The sequence below is a fragment of the Brachycentrus maculatus genome, unplaced genomic scaffold (genome assembly GCF_059751285.1).
Source record: "Brachycentrus maculatus isolate JH-2025_06_01 unplaced genomic scaffold, ASM5975128v1 h1tg000144l, whole genome shotgun sequence".
Lineage (NCBI taxonomy): Eukaryota > Metazoa > Arthropoda > Insecta > Trichoptera > Brachycentridae > Brachycentrus > Brachycentrus maculatus.
Window position 1 is genome coordinate 3,338,653 of NW_028280897.1, and position 26,452 is coordinate 3,365,104.

Consider the following 26,452-nt stretch of genomic DNA (forward strand, 5'->3'; position numbering starts at 1 on the left):
TTTTTTAAATACATATATAAATGTTACTTTATTGGAAATTATTTATTTTACATTACAACATTAACACAGGAATGTATGTTACTTACGTTATTTTGAAATACAATAAAATTAAAATAAATTCTACGCTTTATCACAAAAGCGTAATATTGTAGCCACATCCAATAAATATAGTCTGATCTGAAAAATTTATGAAGAAAAACTTTGTAAGATTGAATATCGTCAATTGTTAAAGAAAATGAAACATTTTGAAACCAGAATGCGTTGCGAGGAAAACTTTTTAGATGTTTGAGTGACATTGTTATGGTCTACATTAAGATATTAACACCTCCTCTGCGATGGTGGGTCTGGTCAGACCCACCATCGCGGAAAATTATTGATTACGTAATAGGTAATTTGTTTACGTCGTTTTCCTTGAGTGTAATCGTTCTTCAAAAAATTACCTACAAATTGAGATACAAACGAAAATTATTGGACCAGATTCAAATGAGTTATTTAAAAAAAAAGAACAAATAAAATATCAAAAATCATATTGAGTAAGGTCAGTTGTTCGCTATCAATGTGTTAGTGTGCCGTCTGCCGTGATTTTGAAATCCCAAAAACAAAAGCATACATTGTCAATCTTTGGCGATTGTTTCCGTTTATGGTTTTTTTTTATATTTGTTTTTAACTGATTTATTTGTTTACTTGTATGACGGATTAAATATCATATATATAGACTATAAGGTAAATCTACATTTAAAAAATATTAATATTACAAAACACAGACCTTCACAATAAACTGTTTTATATTTGAACGATTTATAGTTTTATTTTTTTTAAATCTTTTCGACACTTTACAACAATGGCAGGAAAAAAATAATTATCTCATGACGAGATTGAACGACTTTTGGACAGTTCTAAAAGTGAAAGAAAAGTGAGAGAATAGTGCAGATGACAGTGATTTAGAATTCAAAAACCTTAGATTCAGAATTTGAAAGTGCAACGGAAAACGTGGTTTTATAAGAAATGTCAGTAAGTGATAAAAACATCGATTTCAACAAGAAAAGTACCGATTGTCCTCTTATTTTTTGGTAATAATTTATTGGTCAATAATAAAATTAAATATCATACCTATTATGTCTAACGAACTTGTATATAAAATTTTTATAATAATTAGTTTTATTTGGTTTCGTACAAAATTGTATTCATAATTTCTAAAACCCGCAAAATGTTTATATAAGAAATGGCGAACTTTAAATGAATATTTACACCATTTTGGGCAATTCCGTATATATTTTTCAATGAAAATTTAAATATTTTCACTGTATTTAAAATGAATTTTAATTGCATTATGGACAAAAATTTATCTTGAAACATTAACTCAAAATCCTAGAATCATTTTGTGGTTTTTGGAGCTAACTGCCACGTTTTATATTTGAAGATAATTACTTAGTTGCATTTTGTTAATAATTCTATCTGTTATGATGTTGACTTAAAATATAGTTATCAAATTAAAAACACAAATTATTTGAATTCAGTAAAAATAAAAATGTTTACAATCACTGCTTTATTGCCAACCATGCTACATGCGCGTGTGACATGCTCCGCGGTAGTAGCGAGTATATAAATTAGTTAGTCTGTGGTAGTGAGCCGCAGCGCGCTGTCGCGTTTGGATGTAAAATAATGCGCTTGGATAATTTAATTTCAAAACTATCAAAAACTTGAAAATTCTCATACAAAACTTATGACACATTATCCTTTTGCTATGTAGGCTATTTTGAATAATATATAAAATATAAAAACCCGACGAAAAACGCCTAAAAGGCGATTTCTGTACTGGGTCAGATCAGACCCACCACCGCTGGGCGCGTTTTGTTTGAGGCCATCGCGCTTTAGGTGTTAATATAATCACATACAAAATAAAATATTATAGCTATCCCTCGGCAACGGTGGGTTTCATTCCTACGTATAAAAGATTCGAACTCCGCCAATGCCGGTCCCAAGCCCAGATGCAAAAGGAGGAGGGTTCCTGGATGAGGTTAGCAGCCTACCAAGGGTAAAAAAAGCAGCAAAACTGACCAATGCAAGGAAAAGGATAAAACGATTTCAGAAACGGAATGGAACAAGATTGGCGTGCTGGAATATAATGTCATGGAACAAGAAAAAGCAGGAAAGAATTGGAGAACTGAATCATCATAATGGTGGACATTTGCGGAATATCGGAAACAAAAAAGAAGGGTAAAGGAAGTTCAAAATTGAAGTCTTTATATTTCTGGTGATCCGAATCAGGTGGGATGTATACACACCCTATAATTATTTTGATGGCTAGGTTCTTGAATTCTATGAATAGATATCATCCCATAATTTTTTTAAATTTTCTCTCTGCATATCCGTGAGATAATTTTTTAACCTTATGCCATTTGGTAGTATATTTCTATTAATGAACAATAATTGAGTTATCTTGAATGGCCTGTTTTATTTATATTATAACGAAGACGACGAAGGAGCCTGCCTTTGCAAACAGTGGCGGATCGCACAGAGATCCGCAGATATGTTCTGGCGCCGCTGGCTGTGGGAGTACCTTCCAACGTTGGCTCAATGCAAGAAATGGCGCGATCCCGCGCCTTAGATCCAGAAGGATGACCTGGTCGTGATCGTTGACCCCAACCTGCCGAGGAATTGTTGGCCGCGCGATATAGTGACCTGGGCCAACCCAGCTGCTGATAGACAAGTACGCGTAGTAGAGGTCAATACTCCCAGGGGGGTTTACACCTGACGGGCCACGAAGATCGCCGTAATAAGAAGAGTAGGCGCGTGACCCGTCCCGGAGACTTCGGGTGCAGACCAGCTGCACACGGGGAGTGTTACGACCAGATTGCACACCCCGTGCTGCTGGAAGTCCTGAAGAAGAGAAGGTGGACTTGGTTGGGACATGTCCTTATAATGCCACCTGAGAGCATCAACCCCTCGTGTCTCTTCTAGCCCCGAGGATTCCGACGAGTCTGGAGTCTGGATGTTTCACAAGCGTGTAGATACAATTGGAAATAATCACCTTTGTATATTTCTCGTCTATTATTTTGTATACATTCTACAACAGAGCCAGGAATTTAACAGTTCTCTGGTGATGTGTTTTGTAGACTATGAGAAAGCGTTTGATAGTCCGCACAGGCCCGCACTCTGGAAATTACTGGAAGCTTATGGGGTGCCTGCGAAATTAGTGGAGCTAATTAAGTCCCTTCACCTCAATAGTGAATGCCATATGAGAGTTGACGATGTTGTCATGGATTGGTTTGGGGTCTCTACCGGAGTCAGACAAGGCTGCGTCCTCGCACCGTTTCTCTTCATCATCCTCATGGATTTCATTCTTCGAAAGTCATTACCATCAGACCGAGGTATAACCATTTCCCCCTCCCGGAAACTCTGCGACCTGGATTACACAGATGATGCGTTATAATAGATGACTCCGTCGAGGGTCTTAAATTAATAGTCGACAGGGTAAATAGGTACTCTACGCACATGGGGCTTACAATAAATGTTGCAAAAACCAAGAGATAAGGCGTAGGACGCAGCAAATCTTGGTCACAACTGTCGTCAAGAAAAGGCTATTCAGTTGGCTTGTCCATGTACTCCGCATGCCTCCTGAGAGCCGCCATCAAGCTTGCTTCTTTTACAAGGCATCAGGTTCGTGCCGCCCAGGACGACCACTGCTGACAATTTGTCAGCAGTTCTTGTCAGAACTTTGGGACGCGGATCTGACTTGGGAGGATGCAAGGGAGCTGACAGCCGACAGAAAAGCCTGGAGACAGTTTGTGGACTCCATATGCTTCACCTAGGGAGCGGATATGGCTTAATATATTATTTTCTACCGGACTGTAGAGTGCTCATCTGCGTCCATTTCATCATCAAGATAGTTTTTCATTTGATTTTTGATAGATAGATAGTTTTTCATTTCATGAAATTTTCATTTGAAATATAATAATTCTTCTTAGACTTTGGGCACGGCATGGACTCTACGAGGCGCTCTCCCTCCTCCGGTTTTCGTTTTTCATTTGATTTTTGATAGATAGATAGTTTTTCATTTCATGAAATTTTCATTTGAAATATAATAATTCTTCTTAGACTTTGGGCACGGCATGGACTCTACAAGGCGCTCTCCCTCCTCTGGTTTTCGTTTTTTATTTGATTTTTGATAGATAGTTATTCATTTCATGAAATTTTCATTTGAAATATAATAATTCTTCTTAGACTTTGGGCGCGGCATGGACTCTACGAGGCGCTCTCCCTCCTCCGGTTTTCATTTTTCATTTGATTTTTGATAGATAGTTTTTCATTTCATGAAATTTTCATTTGAAATATAATAATTCTTCTTAGACTTTGGGCACGGCATGGACTCTACGAGGCGCTCTCCCTCCTCCGGTTTTCGTTTTTTATTTGATTTTTGATAGATAGTTTTTCATTTCATGAAATTTTCATTTGAAATATAATAATTCTTCTTAGACTTTGGGCACGGCATGGACTCTACGAGGCGCTCTCCCTCCTCCGATTTTCGTTTTTGTTTTTCATTTGTTTTTTGATAGATAGATAGTTTTTCATTTCATGAAATTTTCATTTGTAATATAATAATTCTTCTTTGACTTTGGGCACGGCATGGACTCTACGAGGCGCTCTCCCTCCTCCGGCCTCTCAAATGCTCCACCTAGGGAGCGAACATGGAAAGAAGAAGAAGAAGAAAGTAGGATTACGTATAAGTAGAAATTGTATTATTGAATATGGAAAAAGTGTGTATTATTGGTTATTATGTATTATGGTATGTATTATTGTAGAGGCACCGGTACGGTATATAAATGTAGCCCGTCTGGTGCCATTTAGAGGGAGACAGCGAAATGGCTGTCTCTTTCCCCCCGGCCGCTGATTGGTCGTGCGTTCCCACTGTCGGGCGACACGCGATCACGGTCGGGTATAAATAGGGCGCACTTTGCCGTCATAAAGTTAGTTCTGGTGTGACTGTTGAAACCTGCGTTTCATTTCTCCGCTCCCACTCCCTGAAGACCTCGCCGCGCCGCCAGCCTGGACCACTTTGCCTCTCTGCACCAATTCACGGGCCAGTTTCGGAAAGCCCTTCTCAGGGCTACTGAGGTTGACTTGTCGGTTCAGTGCTTTGTTCTTCCCGGCTCGCCTATCCAGTCACCTCCGTTCGTATCCAGCTTAAAACTCGGTACGGCGGGGCCGTCCTCACCCTTACAACGGTGGCATGTTCGGCAGATTCCGTGTGAAAGCCAGCGGTAGTTTTTTTTATGTGTCATAACCCGTAACCCGTGTCGGTTACAGTATGTATGGAGTATGCTACTGTATGGCTGAATGCGTTGGAGATGTGGATCTATAGAAGAATGCTCGGGATATCCTGGAGAGACCACATTTCCAACGACGAGGTACTACAATTGATAAAGGAAAGGAAGCACCTACTCGCGACTATCTCCAAAAGACGAGCCGAATGGATCGGCCACGTGCTAAGACAAGAGGGATTCCTGCACCAAATAATAGAGGGGACGATGGAGGGAATAAACGCCAGAGGACGCCCACGCCGCCAATACCTAAGCGACTTATACGAAGACATGGGCTGCTCGACGTATGAGGAGCTGAAGAGGACTTCCGAAAATAGGCGAGAATGGCGAAAGTTTAGATCTTGTCTCGGTTTGTGCGAGCACTGTCTTTTTATCTACTCAGACGGTGCATTTCTGACATAGAATTATGGGAACACAGTTTCGGCAGCGCCGAAATATTTACATGGATTGGACTACATCATGTACTAAAATGGGAAGAAATAGAGAGATCTGCAGAAGCTATAAAATATGTATTTAATGATTACGCTGCGACACATTTACACCAAATTTTAAAGCGTCGGCAAAAACGAATGTCTTTAGACAGTGTTTTAGTTAAGAAGAATTTATTGTTTGTCACAAATAATTTTTTTTATTTAGTTTTAAAATTTTTTAAAATGTATTCAAAGTTGTTACACTCCTTACTAAAAATAATTTTAAATACATTATAAATAAATAAATTTTTTTTGTTGAAAAAATGTTTCAATTAACTAGTATTTTGCTTAACGAGTAGGATGTTGTAACGAATTATGCTCGTTATAAGTTCCAATGTATTCGTTTTTTTTCCTACCTGTCCCAGTTTACAGCTTCATAATTATGGTAAGCCTAGTGCTAAAGAAAAAGGATTTTAAAGCAGTCTTAATCAAGTAATCAAAAATACTTTACATTGGTACAGTAAAAGGATTTTATTATATTCCTCGAATTTCCAACTTAGCTTTTGCTTTCAAATAAATTTACATTTTTTGTATAATGGTAGGTTGTAATGCTGTTCCGCACAAATGACTTATAGCAACAACAAAACTATCACCAACTATAAACTACAAACAAATAAACTGAAAGAAGAAATTTATTACATCTACCAACGCAAATAAAAGAAGCTGTTTGTCTCCCACAACTAAAGGGTGACATACCAAAACTGTTAGAGCAGTAATAACAACTATAAAAAGAAAGTGACTATAAAAAATATGCAAAAAAAGATATAAAAATATGTTCTGTCAAATAAGTTTTGGTATTAGTCATTTGAATCGCCAAAGTAATTTTTTTCTTAATGTTTCTAAATATGAGTTTTCTTAGAGCGTTATACCAGAATATGGTGGTGTATTTTGTCCGCCTCCGTAATAGTCAGCACGCTCGGCTACCATTCTGGAGGTCCCGGGTTCGATTCCCAGGGGAGGTGGGTGTCAAATAAATACAAGTGATCTCTCACTCTAATATTTATTTAATATTACCCTGAACTGGTACCTGAAGCGGAGGGCTGATCACCTTTCCTCCATGTGTTAATGATCAAGATAACACTGCGTTTATATGATGCAGTGCGCTATGCACCATTGGGTGCGGATAAGGGTTAGAAGAAGAAGAATGTTTCTAATTTTTATAATAATAAAAATATAAGTTTTCTTCAAGCGTTATACAAGAATGTGGTGGTGTACTATGTTGAAAGCAGCATATCTAAAAAGGAAATCAAAACAAGGTTACCAGCACCTACAGTAGTTGTTATATTAGACAGTACTCTCATTACGCCTGTCTCTTTAGAGTGATATCACGTGAATGCTGCGGAAAGGTTTGATATTTTAAATCTTATTTGACAGTCCCAAAATTTACTTAGCAGAACGTACACCTATTAAAACAATCAACAAACAAAACTTTATAGAAATCAATAATACACAACCAAAGAAAAAAAATTATAGTGATCTATAAAAAATGTAATATGACAAGTAATATACATACATATTTGGTTTGTAAATAAGAATTAATATATCAATAAAATTATAATGACCATAATTCAGACAATTAGTATTTTAGTTTTCATCAGTCATTTAAAGAATCAAAAATACATTAAGGAAGATATTTATAATTGGCACATGTAAACCTGTGTGGGTATGTGATTAAAATAAAAGCCATATCTTGTTTAATTTTTCACATTCAGTGAAAATATTAAACAATTTCGCTGATAGTTGGGAATAAACATTATAGCATACATTTATACTAAAATAATTGTGGTGCCAGCTCACTAAGACATTCTAATATAATCCAGGTTGTGCGTTTACAACCGGCCATAACTAGGCCAGGGGTCGGCAACTTGTGGCTCTTTAAGCAATTTGTGTTCTTTGTCAAATTTAAAATGAAATTTTTACAATTTTTATTATTAAAAAAAAAAGTTATGCATAAAAGAAATAAGAAATTTTAAATGCGTACTTTGGTTTATTGTGTCTTCCTCACATAATAATTTTAAAATGCATAGTAAAATACATAAATCGTTGAATGTTAAAAGGTGCCCTTAAATATTTTTTGAGTAAGACAGTTAAAAAAATGTTTGATTTTAATAGAAAAAGGCGTTATTAAAATATAATTTGTGCTGATTTATACATCTATGGGACTTGGCACGATCGGATCAATCAGAACCTAAAATCTGGCGGTGTCAAAAGTCTGCATAATCGAAGGGCATGTATGACTAGATGTATGGATGTGAAGGAGGCAAGGAGTGTATGTCAGGACAAAAAAGTATGGCGTTCCATCCTTTCTAACTACCCCTGCGGGGAAACGGAGTGATGGTAGTAGTAGTAGATGTTTAAGTCTACCCAAAAAGTATCTCAGATTAAAAATCTGTTACCTTAAAAATTCTTGTAATTTCCTTAGAGCATTCAATAAATTAATTTAAATTGTGTATTGTAATTAAAAAATTGGCTCCACAAAAATTTCCAAACCGTTTTGCTACTCACATTTGTCTCTTATGGTTCAGGAGGTTGCCGACCCCTGGACTAAGCGATCCAATACTGAGCGTTCAGGGGAAATCGCCAAAACTTGGATTGTCTTGTAAAATTGTCTCGGGGAGATTTCACTATCCAAGGCCTGTTTACACGAGGTCATTATTGCCTCGGCTTAGTGGATTGTCTTAATTATTGTAGATTAAACTAACTGATAGACTCACGGCCGTGTGCCTAGTTGGATTAGCATATTTGTGTCACCTCGCAAGATTGGAGGGATGAGGAGAGGGAGATCTCCCCAACGGAGGTGTGTTGTCTCGAGAAATCCTCATGGTGATCAGACCTGCGCTTCAGACACCAGTTTAGGGTGACATAAAATAAATGAGTTAAACCCTTTGAGAGGTGTCCAGCACGACAGCCAGAGGTTTAACGAAAAATGAATAAGTTGAATTTTTTATCATTAATTTAGAATTGATATCCCATGTAACATGAACAAAGTTCATTAAATCATAAATAAATTATTTGAGCATAATTATTTTAAAGTGATCTAAAAATTGTAATTTGAAATATATGTACAACATATGTACATTGACACAAATTACATATTCAACATTAGTGTCTCACATGGCACCAATATTGTTCAAAAAGAATCTGATCGCACAGAGCAAAAATCGAACCCTCTGATCAATAGGACAAACTGACGAGCACACCTAAAAATTCCTGAATCAAAATGTTAAATTTACAGTTCAATTTTTTCATTTTTATCGATATTATTCTTAACAAAAGCCAGAAAACCCTCTTCGCTTCTGTCCCCGGTAAATTCTTCGCCTTCCTTGCCCCCACTGAATAATTTGAACGACGGATAGGACTTGATCTTGTGTGCGGCAGCAGTTACGGGGTTGACGGTGCAGTCGATGATGCGAAGTTTCGCCTGCAACTTTTGCTTCTCAACCTGTCGGGCGGCCGCCTCGAAGGCCGGTTTCACCTTAGTGCAATAGGTACACCCTGAAAAAGAAACAACATATAGATAACACTAACGGAAACAGATAGAAATACAAATAAAAAATAACTCTGTTTAATACTATAGGGTCCGCCATCTAAAGTTTTTTTTTTCAACTAGTGCTTATTTCGTGAATGGTAACACTTAGCTCATGTCTGATTTGACAGATAATTAGTTTTATCCTTCCGCTGAGCGAATATGGTTGTGTATACGCTTGAACAACGCTGGGAAATATTGCGACATTACTTTGAAAATCATGGTAATGTTGCAGAATGTGTGCGAAAATTGCGTACGGTTTTTGGAAGAAGAGAAGCACCGTCAGCTCCGTATGTTCGTTATCTTGTGAAAAAAGTGAAAGAAACTGGCATCCTCATCGATAAACCAAAGCGTGAAAAGCCAAAAACAGTGCGTACACCCGAGAATATCGATGTTGTGGCAGAAAGTGTGCGTGAAGCGCCATCAACATCAATTCACCGTCGTTCTCAACAATTGAACATTTCGGAGACATCATTGAGACGAATTTTGCATAAAGACCTTGGTATGACGCCATACAAAGTCCAATTGGTTCAGGAGTTGAAGCCAACTGACCATCCAATGCGTTTTCGCTTCGCTGAGTGGGCCTGCGATCGACTTACAGAAGATGCCGATTTTGCCAAAAAAATCATCTTTTCGGATGAAGCTCATTTTGATCTTGGCGGGTATGTAAACAAGCAAAATTGTCGTATTTGGGGCACAGAAAACCCGCACGCATACATTGAAAAGCCGGTACACCCAAAACGAGTCACTGTTTGGTGCGGATTTTGGTCCAGAGGCATAATTGGGCCATTTTTCTTTGAAAATGAGCAAGGAGTGGCCGTTACAGTCAATGGCGATCGTTATCGGGCCATGTTGAACGGATTTTTGTTCACAAAAATTGAAGAGGAGGATATTGGCAACATTTGGTTTCAACAGGACGGCGCTACGTGCCACACAGCCGAAGCTACACTCGATAGCACTTATAGCATTTTCAAAAAAAAAAAGTTATTTGGCGGACCCTTTATAATAACTGCAAAACTGAATGAATTCGTGATCGTATAAATACGTATCTTTTCCTCCATCTATATGCTATAAAAGACAAAATTCTGTTAAATAAAACCAAAGCATCCAACATGTATTTATACAAGTCTCGACAAAGACAAAGGCATTTATGAACATATTTCTTGTTTTTTTTATTTTTTATAAACCCTTCTCTGCACCCGATGGTGCAAAGGGCACTGCGTCATATAAACGCAGTGTTATCTTGATCGTTAACACATGAAAAAAAGGTGATCAGCCCTCCGCTTTAGGTACCAGTCCAGGGTTATATTGAAAAAATCACTTGTATTTATTTGACCCCCCTGGGAATCGAAACCAGCACCTCCAGTACGGTAGCTCAGCGTGCTGACCATTACACTACGGAGGCGGACAATTTATCGTTAGTTCCAACATATTTAATAAATAATTAGCAATATATTTACACGGGGCGTAGAACATGACAAGCGTCAAGCCGGGTGCAGATATTTCCTTTTCGAAGGAACTGTCATTTAGGGTCATGACGTTAATCTCATATTGCGACAGAACCGGTTCCGGTTCTATAACAGAGCTCGAAGTGGTAGGGCCGCCTGAAGTTGGATTGCTCAAAAATTCCACCATGTCAGCCACCTGCAAAAGCATTTTGAATTAGGTTTAGTTTCAGGAATGATGGCGTATGTGTAGAGTAAGCGCCAACCTTGCCCAGCGCTGAAATATACGGCAGTACTCATACAAGAGATCGTGCTTTTATATTTAAGCCCTGCACCCCCTAAATAACTTCAGTTTAAAATGCTGACTACTTAAAGAGTTAAACATGTACAACAATGTGTATAATTTATAAAATATTTGAAATAGATTGAGGGCGAAATTGTAAAGCCGAAAAATAAGTAGTTATAAAAAATGTGTTTCTATCTTTCACTAAAAATCAGTCAAATTTGTTTATTTGAGAATATTATTGACGAATCGGAACATAAGAAATGCATACGCTGTGATGCAACTCCCAGTTCGATGTCCAAAATACTATGGCGTTATCGTCAGCATATTGACGGGCTGTGCTTTTGGTAACAGAGTGAATATATATTGATTTTCAGCAATAATGGTTAAAATAAATTTATACTTGTAATTATTAATTATTACTATTATCAAACCATATCCGCTCCCTAGGTTGAGGATATGGAGTCCACAAACTATCTCCAGGCTTTTCTGTTGGCTGCCAGCTCTCTTGCATCCTCCCAAGACAGATCCGCGCCCTGAAGTTCTGTCAAAAACTGCCGACGAATTGTCAGCAGTAGCCGTCCTGGGTGGCACGAACCTGATGCCTTGTAAAAGAGGCAAGCTTGATGGCGGCTCTCAGGAGGCATGCGGAGTACATGGCCAAGCCAACTGAATCGCCTTTTCTTGACGACAGTTGTGACTAAGATTTGCTGCGTCCTACGCCTTATCTCTTCATTCCTCACAAAGTCAAACCACAGCACGTCTAAAATTCTCCGCAGACACCTATTCTCAAAGCTCAGTACACGGCTGCTCTGGGCCCTTGTAACGTGCCATGTTTCACAGTCGTATAAGAGAACAGGAGCAATGCAGGCATTGTAAAGGCGGTTTTGGTCTTCACCGATTATAAATCTGATCTGCAGACAGCCTTCATACTGTTAAATCCGGACCCTGTGAGTCCTAAGCGCACTGCCAGTTCCTTTTTGAAGGCTGCCATTTTCTTTTCATTATTTTTACTTGTAAAATCATCAAAATATAACTTATCTTCCTAAAAAGGTAAAGAATTACTTACCATTCTGTTTCCGTTGTAATCTTTTTTTAACTTGTCATAATAACTGAAGTACTTGATTGTCGGGTAACCCTTGATACCATTTTCTTGGCACAAGCCGTGATTTTCAGTACAGTCCACCGCTCCAATAACAGTTCTGGAGTCCTCTTTCATGGCACTGGCAAGCTTCAAAAATTCTGGCTTAGCTCGCTTACAGTGCCCACACCCTGGAAAACATTTGTGTTTTTAAACAAGTCAATATTATTACAGTGAAACCAACCAACAGTGACTGAACATATTGCATTAGTTTGAAAATGCCATTACAAAACGAAACAATTGACACAAATTTTATTTTTATGTGTTTTTAACAATAAAATACTTTTCTTTAAACCCTTATCCGCACCCCAATGGTGCATAGGGCACTGCGTCATATAAACACAGTGTTATATTGATCGTTTACACATGAAGGAATGATGATCAGTCCTCCGCTTCAGGTACCAGTCCAGGGTAATATTGAATATATATTTTAGTGAAAAAAACACTTATATTTATTTGACCCACCCCTGGTAATCAAACCCGGGACCTCCAGAACGGTAGCCGAGCGTGCTGACCATTACACTACCGAGGCGAACAATAAAATACACAACTCTTTATTTGGTCATTAACTTCCTTTACATTTTGCCTTTTTGAACTGTACTGGTAGTGGTATTTACTTTGTAAAACATGGATAGATTTTACCACAAAGTGACTGCCGAATCAATAAATGATAAAATAAAATACAATTTAGCAGACTCATCAGTGTTTGATTTTAACACCCCCGTCCAGTAAAATGTCCCGTCTGTTTGTTTGTACTTGATGCATTGCTATATTAAGCATAGGAAATGTTTGAAACTTTCAAAATATCTTCATTACATCCTCGCGGAAGTAAAGCGGTATTAAAACAATCACATGAAAATATGTGAAAAGTATTTTAACCATAAAAAAAAAATCTCCGTACAAAACTGTAAGCATGTGGGGGTTCAAAATGTCATATGTAATAAACACTGTCGATTTTGGAATGAAATCATCATTGAATGAATTTTTTCGTTGAAAGTAGATACTCACTCTTTCCTATTGAGAATCAAATGGAGAACTGTTGGTATTTAACTGGTGACATTGCAACGTACGTCGGATATACGCTACATTGCAATGTTACCAAATCTATACTGACAGTCTTATAATGAGATGAGAGTTATTAAGTGAAAGCGTTTGCGATTATTTTTTTGTTTTGTTAAAGTACTCACAGGGAGCGTAAAACATAACCAAGGCATGTTTTTTCTTCTTGAGAGTCGCTCGGAAGTTGCTGCTCTGCAGATGCACAATGTTACTCTGGTCGTTTTCTGGCCACATTGGTTCCGGCGGAGGTGGCGGGACCGGCTCTTTGGGATCCTGAAGTTAAAAAAAAGACATGGCCTTAAAATAACATTTAATAAATACATTACACAAGATAATTTTAATTTAATCAGACTAATTTTTGTCCGCCTCTGTAGTGTAATGGTCAGCACGCTCGGCTACCGTTCTGGAGGTCCCGGGTTCGATTCCCAGGGGGGTCAAATAAATATAAGTGATTTTTTCACTGTAATATTTATTCAATATTACCCTGGACTGGTACCTGAAGCGGAGGGCTGATCACCTTTCCTTCGTGTGTAAACGATCAAGATAACACTGTGTTCATATGAAGCAGTGCCCTATGCACCATTGGGGTGCGGATAAGGGTTTTTATTATTATTAATTTTTAGTCATAAATTAAACCCTGAAGAGGGCAACAGGTTGTTGCCGAAACTAGTTGGTTGTTAATAAAAATGTGAGTGGGTCAAAAAACAAAGTCTTTTTATTTCTCAAAATAATATATCTCGTAGTTTGCAGTTAACTTGTAAATATTTTAAATAAAACGATAACAATTTAACATCGTAATAAGATTCAGTTCATGTTGACGTTCTGTTCTGGCCAATGATGAACAATTTTAAAAAAAAAGTTACCCTCTAAATCATATAAAGTATATTATTTAATGTAATTTGGTACTAAAAATTGTGAAATTTGAAAAAGTAGGAAGGAAATGGTGCGAAAAGAAGGATGGACAAAATATATAACACAATATCCAGATCAATTTAAGAAACAAAAGAAAAACATTTTCTTTTAAAACTGGCGGGAATTGAGCCCACAATAGTCAAATTAGAGTGACAAATTATTACTTTTTACAGTTAGTCAAGCTTAGACAGTGCCAAATGTAAGTGACATTATAGAGCTTAGAGAAACCTTGTTTACAACCAATTTTAGAACATACCTTTAATTTCGTCCTTTGTCTAATATTGTTTTTAGCGGGTAGATAAATTTACATGATTAGAGGAAATATGGCTTGGGATCGATAATTACTTCCAATGGCTTGGATGGTGGTCAAGTGTTCTTCAAATCTTAGGTTTATATAGGATATTACACTGCGTTAATTATTAGTAAAATGATTTATTGAAATCTTAAAAAAAAAAACATAGAATTAAAATTAATATTTTGAATAAAACATGGGATGTTTGATACCGTAATACTTTTAATAGTAGTGATTCAGTTGACGTTAATATTCCCCTGGTGTCCTGATTCCAACCCTAATGTATGGAAGTGTAGCATGGAGTTGGCGAAAGAAGGATGAAAGTAGACTCAATGCAGTCGCAATGCGATCTCTCAGTGCGGCATTATCGATAAAATTAAGAAAGGTGTGTTGAGCATGTGAATCGAATGAGTGAGAATGAAAAGGTGGGATGATTGAGTGGTTGATTGAGTGGTTGATTGAGTGATTGATTTGGGCATGTGAATCGAATGAGTGAGAATGAAAAGGTGGGATGATTGAGTGGTTGATTGAGTGGTTGATTGAGTGATTGATTTGGGCATGTGAATCGAATGAGTGAGAATGAAAAGGTGGGATGATTGAGTGGTTGATTGAGTGGTTGATTGAGTGATTGATTTGGGCATGTGAATCGAATGAGTGAGAATGAAAAGGTGGGATGATTGAGTGGTTGATTGAGTGGTTGATTGAGTGATTGATTTGGGCATGTGAATCGAATGAGTGAGAATGAAAAGGTGGGATGATTGAGTGGTTGATTGAGTGGTTGATTGAGTGATTGATTTGGGCATGTGAATCGAATGAGTGAGAATGAAAAGGTGGGATGATTGAGTGGTTGATTGAGTGGTTGATTGAGTGATTGATTTGGGCATGTGAATCGAATGAGTGAGAATGAAAAGGTGGGATGATTGAGTATTTCAAATACTTGTGCAAGGTCAGGTAAGGGGTTGGAATAATCGGTGGGTATTTATAAGGAGATGCGTGAATGTTGAAGAGATGAAGATTAAACACTCTCCTTATAATTCACTGCGATGGAGATTGTTTGCTTTTATTTCATTCTTAAAATCCACTGCCACAATCGATGCATTCAGCGTCATTATTAAACACATTATTATTATAAGGATGCTGATTAAAATATGTGTCACAATAGATTTGAAGATATTGTGGTATTTATCAAGTAAAAATTAAATTATTAATGGATATAAATTATCACAGTGACTGTTAATTAAAAAGAAAGTTGATGTATTTACGCATTTTACTTTGACTATTTCAAGGCGCCCTTGTAGTATTTTACAAAAATGGCGCTATATAAATCATCTAAATTTATTATTATTATTTTATTTTACTAGCCAAAGTCTAGTTATTGGCACAGTCAATATTTCAACATGCACAGACTGATAATTTTTGAACAAAAAAAATATGCGCGGTTAAAACAATATTGTCATGACAACGGAAAATGTGACTCATAAGAAGCTCATAAGCACAAGAAAGGATTCTAAATTTACTCAAACTAAATGAAGAAAGTTGAATAAAGTACAATGTCCTTTGCTTACCTTCATAAACTCGACAATTTTCATCTCCTCCCTGAGGCTAATGTCAAATTTGTATTCTCCAAATGAAAAATACTTGAGAGTAGGGTACCCTTTGACTCCGAATGTAGACGCTAATTCCGGCTCCTTTGTAGCGTCAACAGCTCCCAGCATACCATTTATCTAAAATTAACTAAGAGTGTTAAATGCTGAAATGATTTCACTAAAAAAAAATGATAAAATCTTTAAAAAAATATTATTTTGCGATGAATATAATAATCTCAATCTGACATACAAATAATTTAAAAATAAAACTGTTATTGATTGTTTATCTTAGAAACGGTTTCCAAGATATAATATATATGTGTAGTCCACTTCATCCAAAAGTACGAAAAAGACCGGCTTGAAGCATTTGAGATGTGGGTTTGGAGGAAGATGACCAAAACATCATGGGTCGTAAGGAAGTCCAACGAAAAGGTGTTGCAGGACGTAAAAGAAAGAAGAGAGCTTATAAATCATATTTTGAAGAGGAAGGCCAAGCTAATAGGGCACTCAATTAGACATAGCACCTTTCTTAGCAACATCTTCGAAGGAAGAATCTTGGGAAAACGAACAAGAGGCCGCCCAAGAACTTCATACTTCCAGGATTTGAAGCGGCTCATGGACGTCTCCTCCTATTCGCAGCTCAAGAGGATGGCGACTGACAGAGACAAGTGGCTGACACAACAAGGCGCTGCCTTTAGAAGATGATGATGAGTCCACTTCAAACCGCGCCATATTAAAAAATTAAGCTTTTAAGCCAATGGCGGAAATCGGTAAAATATTGAATCTTCTACCGATTAAAGGTTTTTTTTTAGAGATTTTAGAAAGTGAACTGTGGATCGGCATAGCCAGTTTAGCAATAGTATTGATTTTTCTATTCCATTTTATTCCTAACTTAACAAGTTTTGGCAGAATATGTTAAACATGAATGTTAATTGCACTGGCCAACAATGATTTTGTAACTGAAAATAATACATGACACTGGCAGAAACATCCTTTCACTGGGTGACGGCCAAGTATATATTTTTTTAAAAACCTTTGAAAGTCATAGACAATACTTACTCCCCTGTCCTTGAGTAAAGAAGCGGCTCGTTCATATTCTGGCTTGATGCGCTTGCAGTGGCCGCACCAAGGGGCGTGGAACACAACTAATGCTGACCTTTCCTCTCTCAACATTGGGTCAAATGTATCACCTGAGGGAGAAAAAAAACATTTGTTTTATTTGAAATATGATATTAAGACATTGTTTGCGGGAAACGCTAAAAGTGTTTTCTACATAATACTTTTGGTAGAGAGCGGGAGACGCCAACAAACATTTATTTTATTTCAAATATGATATTAAGACACTGTTTGCGGGAAACGCTTAAAAATGTCTTCTACATACTGCTGGTAGAGAGCGGGAGACGCCAAAAAACAATTTTACAGATCGGAGTTACGTTTGCCGTTACTTGTGATTAGTATAAGACCCTGATTAGTATACTGTCCACCTCCATAGTGTCGTGGTTAGCGCGCTAGGCTACCATGCTGGAGGTCTTGGGTTTGATTCCCAAGAGGGTTAAAATAAATATTACCAATTTTTCAGTCTAATATTTATTTAATATGACCTTGGACTGGTACCTGAAGCGGAAGGCTGATCACCTTTCCTTCGTGTATTCAACAATCAAGATAACACTGCTTCTATACGATGCAGTGCCCTATGCACCATTGGGAGTGGATAAGGGTTAGAAGAAGAATTAGGGTCGGGGTGGATGAAAAACCGCCCAATAACAATGTGTCAAAAGATTTTTTAAATTTTAGGTGTTGTCGTATTAACACTTGGCATGCCTACTACACGGATCCGTGTATCATGCGTCTAGCGCATGGTGCCCACTACATGGATCTGTTATCGCGCACATCAACGTACAAACGCGTCAGTATATTGCGTGCACTGCTGGCAAGAGTTGGATACACGATCCGTGTGATTTGTTTTTTATAAAAAATTAATCTAATTTGTAATAAAGACACATCTGAAAATAAGAAAAAAAGTTTGCCAGTTTTCAAAGAAATAATTTTTTAAAAGGCAATGCAGGTTAAAGGACTCACTTGTTAAATGAATGACATCGCTTATAGTGAGAGCCCAATCCTTTTCTTTGGGGATGTGTGACTTTATGGAAGTTTTGTGGAAAGGTTGCGGATCCCTCATGAACTCCACCAACGCCGCGCGGCTGTTCTCCCCCTCGTACGTGTATTTCATCTTCCCGTTCCTGAAAATAAATCGGGAATAGTAATCGCTGCCAATTCATAATATTTGGAACTAAGCAGCAAGACAAATACGCTCAACGCTTCAACATATCGACTGTCCGTTGGTAAACCTCTTAGCAAAAAAAGTACAATAAAAGCTCATTAATTCAAACAGCATTATTATAATTTTCCAGTTAGTCAAATTTTGATTCCTCTAGACGAATTTTCATACAAAATTTGTCAATTCATAAGTTCGATAAAATATATTTTCTCCAGCTCAAAACAAAATACCAAAATTTATGTTCTGTATTGATATTTCCCCGGTCACTGGTCTAATAAAATAAAAAGTTAAAAAAAACTATATATTTGTTATTTTATTATATAAAATGCAGTTCTTCCAAGAAATGTTGGTGCAAAACTGAAGTCTTATGTTGAAATTGAGTTAAAACATTTCGGTTGGGTATTTTTTACGCCTGCGAACCGCTGGCAACGGGATTTGATAATTATGTGGTTAAGACCTTAACAAAGAGATAAGTATATAAAATTCATATAAAAGCATAAAAGTATAATTCCTTCTTTTCCGCATTTGAAATGAGCTGTTGCAGAAGGTAAAAAAATACCCTTCCCGTTCTTAAGCATCAATCGACCAAAAGGGTAGAAATACCCTTCCCATCCGAAGTGTGCTAATGTGTTATATTTTAATTATAGTTTTTTTTTTATATTAAGAATTGATCAACAAATCTGATTTATTTTACTGTTTGTTATTTTGTTTGAAAATATCGCCGTGCACCAGTTTATATATGAAAAAAATCTGGTAATTTAAATATTGTTTCATATTCCGGTCACGTCACTTTTGAATTAACGATCTTTTAATTTATATGGAATTGCATATTGCTCACTCCTTTCAAGAACGTCATAAATCAAAAAACTTGATATTTCAGGAGAACGTTTTTAAAGTTTAAAAATATAACACAATTTATTAAAAATAACTATCAAGCCACTTATTGAACTTTTTACTATGCAACACATCTTTTTAGGTAAAACCTGAAGGTTATTTCACAATTTGAAAAACATTTAATATATTTAAAAAAATAATTAAACAGTACCTTTTCTTCAAAATGCAAAAACAACACTTTCTGCCCTGTAGCGGGTAAATATTATGTTAAAAATATGCCGCTTTTACTGGGATATAGTACATTTTCTGGGCATTCCTAAAACATGCACAACTGAAAATTGACGATTTTTGATTTATGACGTTCTTGAAAGGAGTGAGCGATATGTGTGTCACAAAAATTAACGCAATACAATCACAGTCAATATACGCATATTGGAATATGTACGCATTAAAAAAAGTTTGACAAGGTTAAGACTGTCACCGCAACATTTTCAAACACTAGTTTTAAACTATGTACATATAACAAAATATTAACTTAAGTTTTACACATTTTGAGTGTGTCCAAATACTTATTCACATATCTGGATTATCTCCAAATAGTAGTTATTTTTTCAAGAATTTGAGTAATGTGGTAGTCAATCGTGGGTAGAATTGGTAAATGTTACAAGTGTGTGAGGATCACTTAACCAAGCCTATGACGGTCGTAAGCCCTGTAAATGCTCAGACTTCCATATTCTTCCTCGTCTATGTTGAGATGACATGAGTCTCACCATAGAGATTATCAATGCTACATTCGTCAACTACAAGATACTTAAATTCCATCACTTGTTCAATGGTTCTGCTATCCACAACTAGTTTGTCCGCCTGTAATAGTTAGCATGTTTACCTACCATGCTGGAGGTCTTGGGTTCGATTCGCAGGGGGGGGGGGTGAAAATAAATAATAGTGATCTTACACTCTAATTTTATTTAATTTTACCTTGAAGCGCAGGAGTGATCACCCTGCCTTCAAGTAAGTATTGATCAAGACAACACAGCCTCAATACGATGCAGTGCCCTTTGCACTGTAGATAAGAGTTAGCAGATAAGAGTTAGAAGAAAAAGTTTTTAAGAAGCATCTTACCGGATTCTTGGATATGGTGATGCTTTTAGTTTGGTGAGTACAATGACAATATAACGTATGATAAAACATAAAGGTGGAGACTGACCGGAGCATTTCATCGTAACGTAACACATTACGATGCGAGCATTCAAGCGAGATGCTCGCCGCGAGCGATGTTACGACGTTATGTTACGACACAATGCTCCGGTCAGTCTCCACCTTTACACAATGGATATTTTAATAACGAAATAGACATTGTCGCACAATCACTGGATGAAATCAAACTTACTCATAGAAAAGCAAGGAAGGAAACACAGAGATATTGTACTGTTGTATTAGTCCAGAGTTCTCAGGTCTTGAGACATCCACAGCTGCCAAAAATGCGTCTCCCTAAAATATAAAACAGTTTTAAGTCATCGCTAGACTTCAGTAGAAGCAGAAAAGAATGCCGTTTGCAAAATACTATTTTTTTATAGGTTTTTTTTTTTTTTTTTTTTGTTTATATAAAATTCTTTTGCATTACATAAATTCAAAAACAAAAAATATTTATAAAAAATAAAAATGAATACAAAAAAAGATCCCGCAAAGGCATGGCCTGTGTGTGGGTATACAAAATAAATAGTCATAGTACAGGGTATAAGGGTATAGGTTTCTACGTATAATTAGTTAATACAAAATACAAAAAACTTAATTTGAATACAAAAAAAAAATACTTGACTCTCAGTGAGCAATTTTTTATTTATTTTTTTAATTAAAACTTAAACATAAGAAAGATGACAAAGTAAAAAAGTAAAAAGCTAGCGATCATGTGCTAAATGAAATAAAGGTAAAATAAAGGTAAAATCTAACATTTGATTAAAAACCCAAAAACAATGTTGTTTGCAAAAGATTGATTTTTTTTAAATACGAAAATAAGACATGGTTGGATGATGCGATCATTCTAGATAACCCATCTCCATTATACATTTATGAATAGCTCTTTAGTACTAAGTTTTGTTATTTAATGACTTTACGGATAGTGGAAGCTGGTTGTACAACTCTATTGCATGATAATAAGTTCTTTTGACCAAAAGAGGTATGTGTTAGGTTTTGTTTGATGTGTTTCTGTATTTTGTTTTCTTGTGGTTCTATGTACGTTTTCATAAAGCGCATTAATGGTGACTTGTGTGTTTTGTTCTAACAATGTGTGTGATAAAATACCTTTAGATAATTTATTTATAGATATGACATTTAATTAGTGGAACTCCATTTTAATTTACATATTAAATATGAAAATCAAACACTGATTTTTAGATTATTAATTAATGTTTTACTTAGTAAATACCACTATTTCTTAAAGCCTACTGTGACATGTGTTTCGATGCATTCCGCATCATTTTCAAACACCGTATACATATGGTGTTTGAAAATGATTGAAACACTTGTAACAGTAGATTTTAAGAAATAGTGGTATTTACCGAGTAAAACATTGATTAAAAATGGATAAATTTTACCACAGGTGACTGCCGAATCAATTAATGAAAAAACTGATTTTTAGAGTCTACTAAATTGCATTTTATTATTAAAAACATATAAAATTTGTGACAATTGTTTCGCCTCGTAATGGCATTTTCAAACTACTGTGAAGATTAATTAAATGGACTGAGGGTTCTCATATAGCTACACAATTCTAGGTACTTAAGTAATAATTACGGGAGAAAACAATAGTTAAGGATAAGGCCGAGTGTTTAATAGGTATTGGGGAATGTAGGTACCTTCATTTACTGGGAAATTTATAATAAAGGAAGAATCTATTGACATAGCACTGTGAGACAATTAATGTTTTTATACCTTCAGACAGTTGTTGTGACAAATATATTGGTAATATTATAATAGGTGAGTGTTGTGTATTTGACTACATTACATGACTTGAGTATTATCACCTTTAGATCAGTTGCGGCATGCGCATACTCCGGTTTCAGCGTCTTGCAGTGGCCACACCAGGGGGCGAAAAACATTATTATAGAGGGACGGTTCAGTACGGGACCCTTTTTCAGGAAGCGAGTTAGAGACTGAAATATCAAGAAAAGCTTGTTAATGATAAAACAAATCTGCAAGAAAAATATCTATATCTAATAATTACACAATAATAGTAACAACGGAACATTGTTGTTTACCTTCCCCTTACGGTGCTAAAAACTACCGCGTGCACCGGTGTTATGTATTTTGTACACCATATGAAAATGTGGTTTAAAAACTGGGAAAAATGTGAATACATATCGCTACTCCTTTCAAGAACGTCATAAATCAAAAATCGTCAATTTTCAGTTGCAAAAGAGTCATATTTTTAACTTAATATTTACCCGCTATAGGGCAGAAAATGTTGTTTTTGCATTTTGAAGAAAAGGTATTGTTGAATTTTTAAATATACTAAATATTTTTCAAATGGAGAAAAAACCTTCAGGTTTTACTTAAAAAGATCTGTTGCACAGTAAAAAATGTTCAATACGTGGCTTGATATTTATTTTTAATACATTGTGTTTTATTTTTAAAATCTAAAAACGTTGTCCTGAAAAATCAAGTTTTTTGATTTATGACGTTCTTGAAAGGAGTGAGCGATATATCTAAATGATGCTTTTATTGACCATAGTTGAAGTTGAATTGTAACAATTTTGTAATGTTAGCTCTGGTATCTGAAAGCGATAAAAAAATACATCGTAAGTCGCCACCACAGCTGGTGTAGCGACAAGACTGCTGCAGAGGACGACCTGCGCGCTACTAAAAGGAGATTGGCGGAAACAGTATCAAGCTGTGTGCGCATGGCAAAGCACGTCGCACCCACACAAACATTGGGAAACGTTTGTGTATTGGTGATTTTATCAAAAAGAATTATGATATTTTTATGAAAAAGTATACCTCAGGATCTGGCAAGTGAACAACGTCAGCAGCCGTAGGATCTTCATCCCATGGGAGTCCTCCCGATGGATCTCTCATGAAGTTAACAAGCGAAGAAGTTGTGTTCTTCCTGTCATAGTCTTTGTGAAATTCACCGTCCTTATAATGCTTCAGGTAGACGGACTCTTCTTCTCCCACTTTTAGTTTGCGGCACATTTTCTTCCCATTGCTAAAAAACAAAGAAAGATTTTGACATTGCCATAATCTTTTCTATTTAAAAAGCACAATAGAAATGTATACTTTGGTGATATCCGATATTCTTGGGAAGGGATAGTGTAATCATTTTTGCTTAAAACGTCACTTATCATTCATCGACTTCTGTTTGAATAATGGGAAACCAAAATTTTAGTTGTCAGCAGTGGTCAGGTTAACACATTGTTTGCGAGCGGTTTTTCAACTCCTACACTAATTATACTCTGTCAGTCTGCTCCCCGACCCTCAGTATACTAATCACAAGTAACCACAGCACCCGATTCCCATCTGTACAATGTATTTTGGTGTCTCTCGCATTCTAGCAAAAGTAAGCAAATAGAACGCTAATAAGGGTCTTACGATCTCTACCAACAGTATGTGAAAAACACTTTTAACTGGTTAACTGCCAAGAGCGTCATAATTTTCTGTGAACGGAGCGCAGCTCATACAAAAATTACGTCTGAAGACGCGCCATTTTAAATGGGCTTTTAGTTAAGAAAATCAATTATTTAAAATGTACAAATATATTGAACGCATAGTGACATCTATTGAGAATATCTTTGCATACTTAGAATTGAAACAGAATTTGTTTTTACCACTTTAAACGTAAATTAAAGAGAGATTTGTCGTTGAAACAACTAATGGCGCTCAGGGTTGTCCAATAATCCCCGAGTTGCCGTCACTGCCGAATCTGATGACAGTGATTTTAGTGTCGATTCTAATGATTTTTAATTTTTTTAAATCGAAGTGTGTGTGTATACTTTTAATATTAAACTAAGATAAACAATTACTTTTGATATTTGACAATAATTTATTTTTTATATTTTCTATGACAAATTTTGTGACAACACTGCACCATGAAGAGTTAATTTTATGATTATGGATAAATGACTGAACGACTGGTGCGCTCTTCATTTATTTGGCAAGTTTTATAAATAAACGTTAATACACTTTTAATAACAATATGTTTAGAAGCTTTAATTTTTGTCGTAAAATTCATGGCGTGCTGGGTACCGCTATACATGTACCTGCCAGCAGTTAACCGGTTAAGTGTTTCACAACAGAAGAGTCAGACTCTACTGTACTCGGAGCCAGATCTACCATAAGAGAGAGTGATATGCGCAATGTTCAACAAGTGGTGGGAGGCTAGACCCTGACTGTAATTACATGGAAATTTTTTGACATCTCAACATACATGAAGAAGAATATGGAAGACTGGGCATTTACGGGGCTTACGACCATCATAAGCTGGTTTAAGATATTACATTCACCAATTCTACCCATGATTGACAACCACACTACTCAAATTCTTGGATGTTTATGAATAAATTTTAAAACATTGTACAAAAATCAATATAATTTTCACTAGTGATATCTGTTGGTGAGACGGAGAAGCTTTTTTATTGAGCAGAAACTCTTATATTTGTATGTGATGTACGAATCCTGGATTATAATCACATACGTAAGAAACGTCAGAAAAAATCCTTTTTATTTCCATATTCTTCTCATCTATGTTGAGATTCTCCTATGAGAAAACTCCTATAATTGGAGAAAATCTAGATTTGTGAACAAGTGATTGGACACACTCAAAAAGTTGAAATTTTGATGTTTCGCAGTACTTTGTTGCATGAAATGAAGCGATTTTCCTCAGCGCTGAAAAGTGATGCTGTTTTGGAAATTGTAAGATAGTTGATAGTAATTGTTTTTGGTTGATTCATGCACTATCTCAGCATGCGAGCTTTCTTGGTCGAAAGAAATATAAAACTACGATCCGGGTCGAAGTACGCGGGATAAGTGATATTGCGAGTGGAGCTTACCCTGCACAGTCGACTAAAACCATTGTCCCGTGCCCTTTTATGATGTCTGCCGCATCCTTGAACACTTTCACGGTGCTAGCTGTTTTAGGGTTTTGTTGGGTGACAAAACAAACAAGTATGTTTTTTTTGGATCGTAAGAGCTTTTTAAACACTTTTAAATCGGTGATGTCGTCGATGACCGCAGATTTGCTTTTCCCAGTTTGAAATGCATTGTCGGACGAAATGCAAAACAGAATCAAAGAAAACTGAAATTAAAACATAAAACATTAGCGCAATTCAAACATAGCAAACAGACATTTCTTGGTGGAACTGCATATTACATAATAAAAAAAGAAACTTCATAAATCTTATAAAAAAATAATTTGTAAAAAAGGCGGGCTTAGATAAACTTGTTAAAAGTTTGTAATCGTAATTTACGAATGTACTTGCTCAATCTAGATTATCAATAATAATATTTCGATAGAAAAATGTAGCAAATAAGCTATCAATTATACATAAACATTGCAAAATGCCTTACTGTTATTACATTGATTTAAAAAAATGGCTGATTAAAAGACAAACTATTATTGTCTACATATTTCTCGAAGCAGAGAAGAAATATAGCAACGAATTGCTTAAAATTGAGTAGACTGATGATTCAAATAAGTTTTTTATGTCATGGAGCCGCTAGTTGATGTAATAAATGAGGACATAGCGAAAGATGTGGGAAGCGGTGAGCGTGCATCACGTGAAAAGTCTAAGTGAAATAATACTTACAAATAAAACAGAATTAATGAGATTCATTTTAAATCACACTGAGGTTGGATACCAGCTATAACTTTTGGCGAAAATCACAAAAACACAGACGAGTACGCGAAAGCACGACCGGCTAAAATCTATTTCACGACCACTTTTTACCGGGGCAGAGACAAAAGAATTGATAGTAAACAGCACAACCAAAGACTATATACTGTACATGGTAGGGGAACCCGGGGCGGAACGGGGTACCTAATCTTTGATGTAAAATTTGATAATGAATTTGAAAAAAAGTGCTTGGATTTTGTTAACATTCTCATTATTTAGTTATTTTTGGACAATATTATGTATGAAAAATATTTTAAAAAGTATAACATGCAACATTAAACAAAACGAAAGTATAATTTTTTCATTCTGCCTCAAGTGCGGGGCAAAATGGGGTACACGTATAAGTTGACTTATAATTAATTATTTATGAGGTGCAGAATCCTCATTATCACTGTCTAGGTTAGCATAAAGTAAATGA

General features: G+C 36.1%; 1 protein-coding gene across 1 annotated transcript; it reads right to left on the reverse strand.

Moving 5' to 3' along the window:
- On the reverse strand, window positions 1-26,082 carry LOC148308933 (protein disulfide-isomerase A5). Its single transcript, XM_088260872.1, has 12 exons — window positions 25,948-26,082; window positions 25,192-25,436; window positions 23,144-23,351; window positions 22,171-22,299; window positions 20,538-20,638; window positions 18,115-18,275; window positions 17,095-17,225; window positions 16,015-16,173; window positions 13,374-13,518; window positions 12,115-12,317; window positions 10,778-10,961; window positions 1-9,286 (listed from the first exon to the last, which is right to left on the reverse strand). The coding sequence occupies exons 1-12, from the start codon at window positions 25,972-25,974 to the stop codon at window positions 9,021-9,023; spliced, it is 1,959 nt and encodes a 652-aa protein (XP_088116998.1). The 5' UTR covers window positions 25,975-26,082; the 3' UTR covers window positions 1-9,020.
- Window positions 26,083-26,452: the final 370 nt, after the last annotated feature.